This window comes from Bufo bufo, chromosome 7 (genome assembly GCF_905171765.1).
Source record: "Bufo bufo chromosome 7, aBufBuf1.1, whole genome shotgun sequence".
NCBI lineage: Eukaryota > Metazoa > Chordata > Amphibia > Anura > Bufonidae > Bufo > Bufo bufo.
Genome location: NC_053395.1, coordinates 62,075,135 through 62,091,333, shown reverse-complemented (window position 1 = coordinate 62,091,333; position 16,199 = coordinate 62,075,135). Strand labels below are relative to the sequence as shown.

The following is a 16,199-nucleotide window of genomic DNA, read 5'->3' as shown; positions in this document are numbered from 1 at the left end:
CTTAGTCAATATCGACTTAGGGCCCTTTCACACCTGCATTCTTTTCTTCCGGCATAGAGTTCCGTCGTCGGGGCTCTATGCCGGAAGAATCCTGATCAGTTTTATCCTAATGCATTCTGAATGGAGAGAAATCCGTTCAGGATGCATCAGGATGTCTTCAGTTCCGGAACGGAACGTTTTTTGGCCGGAGAAAATACCGCAGCATGCTGCGCTTTTTGCTCCGGCCAAAAATCCTGAAGACTTGCCGCAAGGCCGGATCGGGATTAATGCCCATTGAAAGGCATTGATCCGGATCCGACCTTAAGCTAAACGTCGTTTCGGCGCATTGCCGGACCCAACATTTAGCTTTTTCAGAGTGGTTACCATGGCTGCCGGGACGCTAAAGTCCTGGCAGCCATGGTAAAGTGTAGCGGGGAGCGGGGGAGCGGTATACTTACCGTCCGTGCGGCTCCCCGGGCGCTCCAGAGTGACGTCAGGGCGCCCCAAGCGCATGGATCACGTGATCACATGGATCACGTCATCCATGCGCATGGGGCGCTCTGACGTCATTCTGGAGCGCCCCGGGAGCCGCACGGACTGTAAGTATACCGCTCCCCCGCTCCCCGCTCCTACTATGGCAACCAGGACTTTAATAGCATCCTGGGTGCCATAGTAACACTGAAAGCATTTTGAAGACAGCTCCGTCTTCAAATGCTTTCAGTACACTTGCGTTTTTCCGGATCCGGCGGGCACCTCCGGCAACGGAAGTGCACGCCGGATCCCAACAACGCAAGTGTGAAAGAGGCCTAAGTGTCTCAGATATTATCATATCAGAGTGAGGACTTTGTCCATATATAGTGCTTGCATCTACTTTACTAAGTGCATTATTATCTTATTTCTGGGGTTATCCGAGTTATGGAAACAATTTTTTTTTTTTTTATAAAACTGATCAGGACATACATATACATTAGTTAAGCTTGATTTTCTTAAGAGAAAAACCCACACTTACACCTTTGCATAGTTCTGTTATTCGTGCTTTGTTTACGTGCTGCAGCAAAGCTGTGGGGGTGTGTAACAACAATGACCGAGCTCTGCCTCATGAATATGTGTGGGTGCGAATAATCTGCCCTTATTCATGACTTCCTGCTCTCCCGCCCACCTGCTGATGACTGACCGTCTTCTACCTAGTTTTCTCCCTCTCTCTCTAGGAGAGAACTGCCAATCATCAGCAGATGGGCGAGAGAGAGCAGGAGATTATGGATAACCAGGACTTTTCTCAGGTAGATTTGACTCTTCTCAAGGCCTGGGCTGCAATGATTATGATGCTGGTTCTCAGCAACCACTTACTTTTAGCTCATGAGTGACACACCGCTGAAATCAGCATTTCTGTCACTAATTTATGCTGCCCTCAGTGAGATCACCATAAAGTTGATGACAGTTTCCCTCTAAGCATATTTGCTGAATATTATTTGCTAGTGTCACATGTTTTCTTAGTGCTATCAGGTGGTACCATATTGGTTGTCTTCCACATGCTGTGTATATAGAGTCACATGGGGGTTCATGCTGGTGTCCTGGTATGACTCCCATCTAGCGCTTTTCTCTCCTCTTGTTAATATTTCGAGACATAAGGCTGTTCTGGGGGGTTAGAATACGGAATAAGTGTCTCATCAGTGAGGGGACCTACTACTTTGACCCCCACTGATCATGAGAAAGAGGGTCCTGTATCTCCCTGCATGGCATGGCACAGTGCATGTTCTAGGTTCTTCAAAGTAGCCACCTTTTGCTTTGATTACTGCTTTGCACACTCTTGGCATTCTCTTGTTGAGCTTCAAGAGGTAGTCACCTGAAATGGTTTTCACTTCACAGGTGTGCCCTGCCAGGTTTAATAAGTGGGATTTCTTGCCTTATAAATGGGGTTTGGACTATCAGTTGCGTTGTGGAGAAGTCAGGTGGATACACAGCTGATAGTCCTACTGAATAGACTGTTAGAATTTGTATTATGGCAAGAAAAAAGCAGCTAAGTAAAGAAAAACGAGTGGCCATCATTACTTTAAGAAATGAAGGTCAGTCAGTCTGAAAAATTGGGAAAACTTTGAAAGTGTCCCCAAGTGCAGTCACAAAAACCATCAAGCGCTACAAAGAAACTGGCTCACATGCGGACCGCCCCAGGAAAAGAAGACCAAGAGTCACCTCTGCTGCGGAGGATAAGTTCATCCGAGTCGCCAGCCTCAGAAATCGCAGGTTAACAGCAGCTCAGATTACAGACCAGGTCAATGCCACACAGAGTTCTAGCAGCAGACACATCTCTAGAACAACTGTTAAGAGGAGACTGTGTGAATCAGGCCTTCATGGTAGAATATCTGCTAGGAAACCACTGCTAAGGACAGGCAACAAGCAGAAGAGACTTGTTTGGGCTAAAGAACACAAGGAATGGACATTAGACCAGTGGAAATCTGTGCTTTGGTCTGATGAGTCCAAATTTGAGATCTTTGGTTTCAACCACTGTGTCTTTGTGCGATGCATAAAAGGTGAACAGATGGACTCTACATGCCTGGTTCCCACCGCGAAGCATGGAGGAGGAGGTGTGATGTGTGGGGGCGCTTTGCTGGTGACACTGTTGGGGATTTATTCAAAATTGAAGGCATACTGAACCAGCATGGCTACCACAGCATCTTGCAGTGGCATGCTATTCCATCCGGTTTGCGTTTAGTTGGACCATCATTTATTTTTCAACAGTACAATTACCCCAAACACACCTCCAGGCTGTGTAAGAGCTATTTGACCATGAAGGAGAGTGATGGGGTGCTGCGCCAGATGACCTGGCCTCCACAGTCACCGGACCTGAACCCAATCGAGATGGTTTGGGGTGAGCTGGACCGCAGAGTGAAGGCAAAAGGGCCAACAAGTGCTAAGCATCTCTGGGAACTCCTTCAAGACTGTTGGAAGACCATTTCAGGTGACTACCTCTTGAAGCTCATCAAGAGAATGCCAAGAGTGTGCAAAGCAGTATTCAAAGCAAAAGGTGGCTACTTTGAAGGACCTAGAATATGACATATTTTCAGTTGTTTCACACTTTTTTGTTATGTATATAATTCCACATGTGTTAATTCATAGTTTTGATGCCTTCAGTGTGAATATACCATTTTCATAGTCATGAAAATAAAGAAAACTCTTTGAATGAGAAGGTTTGTCCAAACTTTTGGTCTACTGTATGTGTGTGTATGTGTGTATATATATATATATATATATATATATATATATATATATATATATTAAAAACAGTACAGACCAAAAGTTTGGACACACCTTCTGATTCAAAGAGTTTTCTTTATTTTCATGACTATTGAAAATTGTAGATTCACACTGAAGGCATCAAAACTATGAATTAACACATGTGGAATTATATACATAACAAACATGTGTGAAACAACTGAAAATATGTCATATTCTAGGTTCTTCAAAGTAGCCACCTTTTGCTTTGATTACTGCTTTGCACACTCTTGGCATTCTCTTGATGAGCTTCAAGAGGTAGTCCCCTGAAATGGTTTTCACTTCACAGGTGTGCCCTGTCAGGTTTAATAAGTGGGATTTCTTGTCTTATAGATGGGGTTGGGACCATCAGTGGCGTTGAGGAGAAGTCAGGTGGATAAACAGCTGATAGTCCTACTGAATAGACTGTTAGCTGCTTTTTTCTTGCCATAATACATATTCTAAGTAAAAAAAAACGAGTGGCCATCATTACTTTAAGAAATGAAGGTCAGTCAGTCAGCCGAAAAATTGGGAAAACTTTGAAAGTAAGGGCTATTTGACCATGAAGGAGAGTGATGGGGTGCTGCGCCAGATGACCTGGCCTCCACAGTCACTGGACCTGAGCCCAATCGGGATGGTTTGGGGTGAGCTGGACCGCAGAGTGAAGGAAAAAGGGCCAACAAGTGCTAAGCATCTCTGGAAACTCCTTCAAGACTGTTGGAAGACCATTTCAGGTGACTACCTCTTGAAGCTCATCAAGAGAATGCCAAGAGTGTGCAAAGCAGTAATCAAAGCAAAAGGTGGCCATTTTGAAGAACCTAGAATATGACATATTCTCAGTTGTTTCACACTTGTTTTGTTATGTATATAATTCCACATGTGTTAATTCATAGTTTTGATGCCTTCATAGTCATGAAAATAAAGAAAACTCTTTGAATGAGAAGGTGTCCAAACTTTTGGTCTGTACTGTGTATATATATATATATATATATATATATATATATATATATATATATATATATATATATATATATCTACATTCAGAAAATGGAGACACAAAAACATCATAAAAAAAATGCTTTTATTATATGAAACTGAAACAAACAAAAATAAGTAGACTCTACTCTATAAAAATAGCACTTGATCTAACCTATTAGATGAACATTGTAAAAAAACTAGTTTTTTGGTTACCTTGCCTCACAAAAAACGTAATATTGAGCGATAAAAAATCACATATACCTTGAAGTAATACCAATAAAACTGTCAGCTTACCTCGTAGTTTCCAAAATGGGGGCACTTTGGGAGTTTCTACTGTAGGGGTGCATCATGGGACATGGTGTCTTAAAAACAGTCTAGCAAAATCTGCCTTCCAAAAACCATACGGTGCGCCTTTTCTTCTGCGCCCTGCCGTGCGCCCTTACAACAGTTTACCACCACATGTGCGATGTTTCTGTAGACTGCAGAATCAAGGTAATAGATGTAGAATTTTGTTTGGCTGTTAACCCTTGATGTTTTACAGGAAAAATTGGACTAAAATAGAAAATCTACCAAAAAAGTGAAATTTAGAAATTTCATCTCCATTTTCCTTTACTTCATGTGGAATATCTATTCTAAAGGGTTAACAAAGTTTGTAAAATCAGTTTTAAATAACTTGAGAGGTGTTGTTTCTAAAATGGCGTAATTTATGGGTGACTTCATAACTGAACTAGTCCTTTAAAAAGTGAGTTTTTGGTAATTTTCTTAAAAATTTTAAAAATTGATTCTAAAATTATAGGCCTTCTAACGTCCTAAAAAAATAAAATGACATTTACAAAATGATGCCTACATAAAGCAGACATATGGGGAATGTTGGGTATCACTTTCTGTTTAAAAAAAAAAAGCTAATTTTTCCCAATTTTTAATTTTCATAAATAAAGGTGAAATATATTAACTGACATGAAGTACAATGTGTCATGAGAAAACAATTTCAGAATGGCTTGGATAAGTAAGTGTTCCAAAGTTATTACCACATAAAGTGATTTGCAAAAAAAAATGGCCTGGGCAGGAGGGTGAAAACTGGCTTGGGGTAGAAGGGGTTAACCACAATTTAGGGAAACCTTTTTTTTGGGGGGGTTTATATAGGAAAAGAAAATATAGAGAAGTGGTGAAGCACGATTATTAAATCCTCAGCAGTCTGTACAAAAAGCTGCTGACGGAATCATTTTTTTTCTCACAGTAAGGGTGCATTCACACGACCGCGCCATGTCTTGCAGATTTGCAACGGGCGGCCTATAATAAAAATACACTTACGGGTGTGCTCCGGCTTTTCCCAGCACTTCAGATGAATCCTGACCATGGCATCTGAATACTGAAAACCCGGAACTGCGTGCTTGGGCCCCTTTCACACGAGCGAGTTTTTCGCGCGGGTACAATGCGTGACGTGAACGCATGGCACCCGCATTGAATCCTGACCCATTCATTCAATGTGTCTGTGTACATGAGCGTTTTTTTTTTTTTTTTCACGCATCAGTTCAGCTTTGCGTGAAAAATGCAGCATGTTCTATATTCTGCATTTTTCACGCAACCATAGAAATGAATGGAGCTTCAGTGAAAAATGCATTGCATCCGGAAGCAAGTGCGGATGCAATGCATTTTTCACTGATGGCACTAGTAGATGTTGTTTATAAACCTTGAGTTTTTTTATCACGCGCGTGAAAAAGCATTTCGCCCATGCGGAAAGAGCTGAACGCAATCGCAGACAAAACTGACTGAACTTGCTTGTAAAATGGTGCGAATTTCACTGAACGCATCCGGACCTAATCCGTCATGCTCGTGTGAAAGGGGACTTACGGGTGTGCTCTGGCTCCCCCCACCTGTGTGACAGGAGGCTGCTGCTAAGTCATTTCTATGGCGCCCCTGCAGGTAGCAGGGCTCCATGGAAATACAGTCAAATCCTCATAGACTCTAATGCTAATGCATTGGAGTCTATGAGGAAAGCAATCCAATGATTGCTATTTATAGTTCCCTATGGAAATAAGTGTAAGAAAAAATGTTTTTCTAAATTAAATTAAAAAAATATTAAAAAATTCAAATAGCAAAATAAAAATAGGTGTCCCAGATTGCAAAAATGCTATATGTAAGAAGGACGTATGTATGTTCCACGATCACTCAAACGCAACTATTAATTTCAATGAAACTTGGTATGCACATACCCCTTGCTACCTGGAAAGAAATCTTGTGGGGGTCACAGCTCTCTAGAACTTACCATTCCTGAGATATTCCCCAAAAATTACCTCCATTAGCCAATACAAGCCTGCAAGTCTTTCTCTTCATATCCCAACTGCCATACACACGGTCACATGTCCCTTATCAGCCAATAGAAGCTCGCAGGCCCTGAGGCTCCACATACACACAGTTTTACTCCAGGTTTCCATAACAACCCAGCCATTTTTCTTCACTGCTATAGGTCAGCTTTATGATACGGCTGCACGACACACGGGGCACAACTACACTGCTTCATGCATCCATCTTAGATGGATTTTATTTGATTGTCGTGTCGTAATCGCAGCATGTCACAGTGCGGCACCATAGCCTATCATTATAAAAATTTATTGCACGACATTGGTACGACAAAATGTCGCGCAAAGCATGTCGTCATGTAGCCCTAGCCTTAAAGGGGCAGGGCACTGTGAAAATCACTGTTAAGGGGGCAGGGGCCACTATTAAAGGGGCAGCTGCTGTGGAGGTCACTGTCAAGGGAGTGGGGTGCCGTGAAACTCGCTGCTAAAGGGGCGGGCTGCTGTGAAGGTCCCATTTTAAGAAGGCTGGGCACTGTGTGGGGGGGTCGGTGTTAAGCGGTGGAGGGGCTGTGGAGTTCGCTGTTATGGGGGATACTGTCAATATCATTTAACAACACACACAAACATTAAGTGAACTAGATGAAATATACCCGTGAGAAGCCAGGTCCTTCAGCTAGTTAAAATATTATTTATTTTTTATCCCCTACAGAAAAAATGGCCGATTCGTTGTTTGAAATAAAAAAATATACAGTTGTGGTATTGCCAGATTCTTGCTGACCTGGAGAATGAAAGTAACTGGTCAGTTTTATGATCTAGGGAACGCCGTAAAAACAAAACCCCAAAAAACTGTTCTGGAATTGGTGTATTTTTTTTCCCCCCACTTCACACCACATTATATGCAACCGTCAATAGTGCCATTAGGGCATCGTGTCCCACAAAAAAAACAAGCCCTCATACAACCCCTCAAAGCCGTTGACTTTTATATTGATGGACTAGCCTTAGGTATGGGTCGTCAATATCCAACTCCGAGCAACCCCACTGCTTTGCAGTTCTGCAGTAGCTTTGGTACCAGAATTGCACAGCTCCAGCCATTGTGCAGTTGATGATGCTGGTTTTGCAGCGTTGCGCCTTTTAGAGGTTGTTGCTGGAATTACTGCAAAACGGAAGATCGAGGGGGTGCAGGGTGTCCGACCCCACCGATCAGATATTGATAGGTCATCTATTATAAAAGTACCAGTAAGGCCTCTTGCACACGACCGTATGTTTTTTTTCAGTATTTTGCAGTCCGCAAAAAATACGCATGACGTTCGTGTGCATTCCGATTTTTGCGAACGGTACAGCTGGCCCCTGATAGAACAATACTATCCTTGTCCGTTATGCGGACAATAATAGGACATGTTCTATCTTTGAACGGAAATACAGAACGCAAAAACGGAACGTAAACAGTGAAAAAAAAGTTTGTGTGCAAGAGGCCTTAACCATTTTTAGCTCCAGGCTCGGGGTGATGTGTCCAAGGGGCTGCTTTTTTCTGCCCGCCTCAGCTTTGACAGGTCTCTCTACATTTCTTCTGTAGAATCAGGGAACCTATTATTAAATATGGCCCCAGCCATGGCAGAATGGACTTGCTGACAGGTTCCCTTCGCTGTATGTTTGAGAAATTGTTTGTTTTTGATGCCGGTTAGAGATGGACTGCAAGTATCAGAAAGATAATGAGAATAACCAACAGAAGGTCTGTATGTTAGCTTGACTGTCATAGACCGATTAACATGTTATTAAACGCAACCTGTCATCAACTTTATGCTGCCCATACTAACGGCAGAATAAAGTAGAGACAGGTGAGTTGATTTCAGCGGTCGGTCATTTAAAAGTTCAAAATAAGTGGTTGCCGAGAACCAACATCACAATCGCTGCAGACTGGGCCTGGAAAAGAGTCCCGGACACCTGAGAAGCGTCATGGTTATTCATGAATTCCTGCTCTCCTGCCCACCTGCTGATGACTGACCGTCTTCTACCTAGTTTTCTCCCTTTCTGTGTAGGAGAGAACTGCCATCATCAGCAGATGGGTGAGAGAGCAGGAGATTATGGATAACCAGGACTCTTCTCAGGTAGATTTGAGTCTTTTCAAGGCCTGAGCTGCAATGATTATGATGCTGGTTCTCAGCAACCACTTACTTTTAGCTCATGAGTGACACACCGCTGAAATCGGCATTTCTGTCACTAATTTATGCTGCCTTCAGGGAGGTCACCATAAAGTTGATGACAGGTTCCCTTTAAGCATATTTGCTGAATGTTATTTGCTAGTGTCAAATGTTTTCTTAGTGCTATCAGGTGGTACCATATTGGTTGTCTTCCACATGCTGTGTATATAGAGTCACATGGGGGTTCATGCTGGCTTTTCTCTCTCCTTAATAAAACAGTGGCTCTCAGTTGAACGCTATGGTCTATTTTTTGGCCAGTGACGTCACTCTCGTCGGTCACATGACCTTTGTGCAGCTCAGTCCCATTTAAGTGAATAGGGTTTTTAAATTTTTTTCTTTATTTTACACACTTATATAGCATTGCTATTTCCGCAGCGCCTTACAGACCTTAGCATCACTTGGTGTCTCCAATGGGGCTCACAATCTAAGGTCCCTATCAGTATGTTTTTGGAGCGTTCGAGGAAACCGCAGTACCCGGAGGAAACCCACACAAACACGTGGAGAACATATAAACTCCATGCAGATGTTGTCCTTGGTCGGATTCAAACCTAGAACCCTAGCACTGCAAAGCACCTGCGCTAACCATTGCGAGGAGGCTGCACTGCCCAGCCAGTACTGTGGCCTTTCAAACAACTGATCGTCGTGAGCATAGGGCATCAATATTTAACTCCAGAAGACCCCTTTAAGAGATGTCATCTGTAACCTCTGTCTACTAGGCTTCCCCTATAGAACAGAAACCTTAGGGTACTTTCACATTAGCGGCAGGGGACTCTGACAGGCTGTTCACCCGCTGGAACAGCCCTCTGGAGTCCCCTGCCGCTAGTGTAAAACTAGCCTTAGTTGTAAAGGAATATAAATGGAATCTTTGACCTCATACCGTCATATGAATCCATCTGCCATGGTAGATGTAAATTTGGCAGCACATTCTAATGTTCTTGCTCCCATCTTGACCTGTTCCCCTAATTTGGAGAAATCAGCCCTGTAATTATATGCTAATTAGCCTCTTGGCGCAACCAGGGCGTTGCTGTTGTACCCAAAGCCTCGCTCATCTTCTTTCCTCGGTGCGCCCCCTCTGCTTTGACTGACAGGGCCAGCCAGTGAAGATATAGTCACCACTGGCCCTGAAGTCTCGCGGCAGCGTCTTTGACAAACACTTAGTAGGAGATTGCTGGGCAGATGGATTTCTTGAATGTGCTGAATGCGCACATCTACCATGTTACATGGATTTACATGAAGGTATGAGGTGACAGACTCCTAAAGGCCATGTCTACCTTCATGACCATTTTACTGCTCCAGTGCATCTAAAAAAGGTCTTGACTAAAGTGCATCTGTCAACATGCTAGCCAGTTTCATAGGTACAAATCTTCTAAGTGTGCACTTGGCAGCTGAAGGAGTCTGTGTTGGTCCAATGTTCATATGTGCCTTGAGAAAAATTATGTTTTATTATATTCAAATGAGCCGCTAGGAGCAATGGGGGCGTTACTGTTACCCCTAGTGGCTCTGCTCTCTCTGCAACTGCCGCACCCTATCCAATTTTATTGACCGGCCAGGTGCAAAAACATAATAACTCCAGGTCCTCTCAATCTAAGTGCAGAGGGCGCGGCAGTTGCAGAGAGAGCAGAGCCTCTAGGTGTAATGGCAACAGAAGGATGTTTTCAGTCAAGACTATTTGCAAAGTTACTTCATTTTGTTATTTTAGATTCATTGTAACAATCAAAATGCTTGCAAAGATGGGCATAGGTGCATAGTCTTTAAAGGGAGTCTTTCACCTAATCTGAGTGTTTTAGACCGCTCATATAAGGTTATAGACTCTTTGACCCTTATTACAATGGTACCTTTGTTTTCCATAGCATCATCACGACGGCATGCAAGGAGATTGACCCTTGACCTCTGTAGGGACAGGAACAGAGAAAGGTTAAATACCCCCCTCCCACCACCAACACCAGTGTTTCCGGTCCCTACAGAGGACAGGGCAGAGAAAGGTCTCCCTGTATGCAGGGAGATGAAGCTAGGAACTACAATGATTTCTTTATTACCTGACAAAATCTCTGGCATCCTGCCATGGCGTCCCCCTCCCCTCCCGCAGGGACTGACGCACGCTCTCCTAAGGAGACCGAACCACCGCTGCCGCCATCCGTGTTCAAGGAGACTCAAAAATGGTCAAGAGATCCTTCAGATGTATCTCCTGTAATGGCAAACTTCCAGACAATTATCACAAGAAGCTTTGCAAAAGTTTTATATCAAATATTGTACGTGACGAAGCACCCTCTCTGAAAGCGGAACTTAAATCTATGATGCAGGATGAAATTCGATCATCTCTGGCCCACCTATCTACTAATCCCTCTGATTTACCGCAAGCCAAGAGGAAGCGTGCTAGGTCACCTTCCTCTTCTGACTCTGAGGCCATAGCGGACGAGAGCGTCCATTCGTCCAAGTCATGGGAAGAGGGGGAACGAGTCTCCGATTCGGACTCTGTGGACAGTGGCCGCAGATTCTATTTCTCTATGGAAGATATGTCCGACCTACTCAGAGCAGTCAGATCCACAATGGGTGTGGAGGAAATACAACACACCCACTCCATACAGGAAGAAATGTTTGGAGGGTTAAGAGTTAAAAAAACACGTGTGTTTCCCATAAACGAGAACACTAGGGACATGGTTTTGGAGGAATGGGCAGACCCTGAAAGACGACTGGGAGTCTCTACTTCCTTTAAGAACAGGTTACTATTTGATCTCGAAGAATCCAAGATCTTCAATGAGATTCCCAAAATGTTCAGGTTGCTAAGGTGAACAAAAAGACATCCCTCCCATTTGAGGATGGCTCCCAGCTCAAGGATTACATGGATCGTAAAGCCGATGGCCTCCTCAGGAAATCTTGGGAGGCTGCTATGTTTAATATTAATACTAACATTGCGGCTACTTCCGTCGCTAGATCCATGTTTCTTTGGCTGGGAGAATTAGAGGATCATATAAAGAATAAAATGTCTAGAGAAGAAATCCTCAATTCCCTTCCTCTCTTGAAATATGCTACTGCCTTCCTGGCGGACGCCTCGGCTGAGTCGGTCCGATTTCTCTGCCAGAGATGCGGTGCTTTCCAACTCGGCCAGATGGGCACTTTGGATTAAGTGCTGGTCCGGGGACAAGACTTAAAAATTAAAACTTTGATCAATAGTAATACCCTTTTCCAGGAAGTATGTTTTCGGCCTAGTCCTGGACAAAATTTTAGAAAAAGCCGCTGACAAAAAGGAAGGGTTTCCGGAGGATCGTCCCTTCAGGCGCCGATTTCCCTTTTGCTCTTCCTCCGGTCAAGAGAAAAGCTACAGGGGGAAAGGGAAGTCGGGGCGCTGGAGTTACCACAAAGGGGGAAGAGGGAAAGGTCAATCCTCTTCCCACCAGAAACCATCCGGCAAGCAATGATGCCGGAGTGGGGGGAAGACTCTCAAGTTTCCTGGCGGAATGGGAATCTATTTCCCAAAATCCCTGGGTCTCCAGAATAATCAGAACAGGTTATCAAATAGAGTGGTCTTCAAAACCCCCCAAAAATTTTCGCTAAGGGCTGTTTCACACGAGCGGATGCCGTGCGTGACATCCGCTCCGTGAATGACAGCCAAGACCCGATGCAGACTGCAGCGGCACGGAGCATTAACATGATTGATAATGCTCCGTGCCTCTGTGATCTCTTTACTACAAAATCACTGTGAGATAAAGTTGTCACTGTGATTTCGTAGTAAAGAGGTCACAGAGAGGCACGGAGCATTATCAATCATGTTAATGCTTCATGCCTCTGCAGTCTGCATCGGGTCTTGGCTGTCATTCACGGAGCGAATGTCACGCACGGCATCCGCTCGTGTGAAACAGCCCTAACACGATTTCAACCCAACCTTTGGCAGGGAGTCCAAAATCTTCTTCTGATGAATGTAATCATCCCAGTTCCACTTCCAGTTTCTCTGTCCACCTCCTGAGGTGGTTGCACATGCTTAGTTCGTCACAAGGAAAGAAATGTCCAGCACCAAATCAGATTCTTGATAAAATAGGTAGAAATCTTCATAAAATCTGTAACGCAAAAACAGGAACCCAACCATCAGGTCTGTGCGTTTTTAGATAGTTGATTTTTTTTTTCCATTAAGATTATGAATAATGATTCAGGAATCTAAAAGGCTTAGACGTGACGGTGGGGTTCCTGTTTTTCTGTCATGGATTTTATGAAGATTAAAAAACATATTTAAGAATCTGGATTTGGTTCTGGTCATTTCTCTTCTTGTGATGTTCTGTTGGATTGATTTTCCATGGGTCCAAGCACAGTTTGGACACAGATGGTGAGCTGATTATTGTATTGTCTTTTTACCCACATGCTTAGTTCCATCCTTCAACTGCCAACAGCCCTTACATCTGTTAGAAGCTGCGAGAGTTGCAGAGAAAGGAAGCACTCCCTGACCTGTGCTAGGGAGAGAGCTGCAGCAGAATGGACATGGCCCCTTAGGAAGGACACCCACCCCTGTGCTGTGATGGGGAGAGAGCTGCAGCAGAAAGGACATGGGCCCCATAGGAAGCACACCCACCCCTGAGCTGTGCTAGGGAGAGAGCTGCAGCAGAAAGGACATGGGCCCCTTAGAAAGGACACCTACCCCTGAGCTGTGCTAGTAAGAGAGCTGCAGCAGAAAGGACATGGCCCCTTAGGAAGGACACCCACCCCTGAGCTGTGCTAGGGAGAGAGCTGCAGCAGAAAGGACATGGCCCCTTAGGAAGGACACCCACCCGTGAGCTGTGATAGGGAGAGAGCTGCAGCAGAAGTTACATTCCCTCTGAGAAATGACACCTCCCCTCTTCAGTGAGAAACCTTGCTCCCCCAAGCTAGATCTAAGTAGCTCAGGGGGGTGGGTGGGTTATGTTTCTCATTGAAGAGACACACCGATGTATGAGAAACATAAATTTCACCTATACTGCGTCTAAGGCATGTCATCCAGCTAACCTGTACCCTGCCCTGTACTGGTGGGCGGCAAGAACCCTGGAACAGTGCTGTCTACAGATGGATGTCTGGTATGAGGTAATTTTTATACATTACAATTGTTGGGAAATGGCCCCAAGCAATTAATTCTTGTTCAATTCACAATATAAGTTGAAATAATTTAGAATATTATCTTGTGGTGTGTATGTGTATAAAAAATTATATATATATATATATATATATATATATATATAAAATGTGTGTGTGTATGTATATGTATGTGTATATATATATATATATATATATATATATATACACAATTAAAATTTTATGTAACTGTGTTGTTTTTCTTTGTATAAAAATAAAATAAAAATGCTATTATTAAAAAAGAAAAAGTCCTAAAATAACACCAATATTAAAACTAATAATACTGGAGGCAGAGTATGTACACTACGCCATACAAAAAAAAAACTATAGACTTCAATAAACAATATCTGATGACACAATATACGTATACATTTCATTTATAATCCTTTTTGGTGTAATATTTTCTAGTGAATATTTAATTAAGAGTATAGCCGACAAAATGGTTGACAGTGGATGGAGGGATCTTGGTTACGTTTACATTAGCATCGACGATTGCTGGACCCTGAAGAAGAGAGATTCTAATGGACGACTCCAGCCTGACCCAGACAGGTTTCCAAATGGCATTAAGGCCCTTGCAGACTATGTGAGTAATCTATACACAGTATGCAAACACCATCAAACTACCATGTTCTGTGCTTTTCTTGTTCTGGTGAAGTTGATGTAAAATTCAAGGAATGAATCGACGTCCTGTGCAAAATAAGTTGTATCTTTTATTAAGAAATTCGATGCACACGCTGGTCCCGTGGTGCCGCTCCTAACCTTGTTGCGTCTGCAGCGCTTATGAGCAGTTCATCATTCACGCAACTGCCACAGCAAGTCAATGTCCTCAGCAGTCGTGTGCATTAACGGCAAGTCAGGGGCGTAGCTAAAGGCTCATGGGCCCTGGTGCAAGAGTAAGGCTTGGGCCCCCCTTCCCTCAGTGCTTTGTGTCTTCTTATGCAGCACAAGGGTCTTTGGGCCCCTCAGGCTCCTGGGCCCGGTAGCGACTGCTACCTCTGCACCCCCTATAGCTACGCCCCTGCGGCAAGTAACTGTGAGGCCAATGACTGGCTGCAGCAGTCAAATGAACAATAATTGGCACATGACCACCGCAGGCCCAGTAGAGACTTGAGCAGCGGCACATTTAAAATGTTAGTAATTTTTTTTAAATTATTTTTATACATCTCCCGCTTTCCAAAAAATAATGCAAAATCTTTGAGAAAAGCAGTGTGAACACTATAGACATCTTTGTCCTGATTGTTCCTTTGCTTTGTAAATGCAAAATGAAGCGATGTTCTATATAGTCTCCATTAAAGATTTCCTACCATTTTGCTTTTGCAGAGTTTGTGTAAACCCTTTAACTAGCTGCTGGTGCTACTGTATCTGACAAATCCATCAGAGATTTTCTCCTGTTTCTGACTAATGGTTCTTATCTGCCGACACGTTCTATGTTACTTTAGTCACCCCCTCCCTTCTCTTAGTGTTAGATAGCACCAGGTAGGGAGGAGGTTGCACACGTCAGCTATGTGGAGATGGGGTAGAGGAGCCAAGCATGGTCGCTCACACAGGCTGTAGATGACGAGGAAAGTGCACACAAGGCAGTTTGCTTGGAGAAGACAGCAGCCCAGCAGCATCCTGGGCACACATGTCCATCACATATTAGTAGGAAGGATTTGAGCGGTCCTCAAGAAAAGTCTGAATCTAAGAGCACATTGCAAAATGCACATCTGGGGTCTGAAAATCAATGAAGGCTGCAGGTTGATACTTAGTGCAACTTTTTTTTTTATGAAGATAATGACTCTTTTCTGACTTTTTTTTCCCTTTCAAAGGTGTCCACCCTTTAAAAGGGTTGTGTACCTATGGTGGACTTTTCTGCCAGGCTGAACCTGTTGAGCGAAGCATACTTACCTGCTTTCTGCTGCTGGATTCTGTCTCGTTCAGTCCCCCGTTGCCAATATCTCACTCTGGTCTCCACCTGTCAATGCAGGTCACATGGCCACTGCAAGCCATGACTGGCCGCAGCCATAACATGTGTCACTGGGTTCGGGGATGTATAGGGGACCTGTTACTGGTGTGAGCCGACATTGGCCCCATGACCCAAACAGGATGTTGACACAGGGAGATTGGAGGCATTGGTGGCAGGGAACCGAAGAAGCCAGAACTCAGGGGAGAGCAGGTAAGTATACTTCCCTCTGTAGCTCTGGCCACATAGGGGTGGGGGGTTCTGGTAGAAAGGCCTCCTGAAGGTGAACAAGTCCTTTAATGTTTTCTATGTTGAAAATCGCTGCATTATGAAATCACTGCATGTCTGTTTGACATCAATATATATTCTGAGAAGACCGTTTTAAAGTGGTTGTCACATAAAGATAACCCCGTGTGTTCGGGAACCCCCTTTATGAGCCATTGCTGGGAGGTGTCAAGCTAG

The 16,199-nt window shown here is 43.7% G+C and overlaps 1 protein-coding gene and 1 long non-coding RNA gene across 2 annotated transcripts in view; one reads left to right on the top strand and one right to left on the bottom strand.

Moving 5' to 3' along the window:
* The window catches only part of NAGA (alpha-N-acetylgalactosaminidase), a 48,615-nt gene that overhangs the window by 11,717 nt on the left and 20,699 nt on the right, over window positions 1–16,199 (top strand). The window contains exon 3 of the mRNA XM_040439257.1: window positions 14,204–14,378. Coding sequence (XP_040295191.1) covers window positions 14,204–14,378 — 175 coding nt within the window. The remainder of the gene's footprint in view (window positions 1–14,203; window positions 14,379–16,199) is intronic.
* On the bottom strand, window positions 13,050–13,468 carry LOC121007376. Its single transcript, XR_005780403.1, has 3 exons — window positions 13,394–13,468; window positions 13,257–13,330; window positions 13,050–13,085 (listed from the first exon to the last, which is right to left on the bottom strand). It is a non-coding gene; the product is annotated as an uncharacterized LOC121007376 (long non-coding RNA).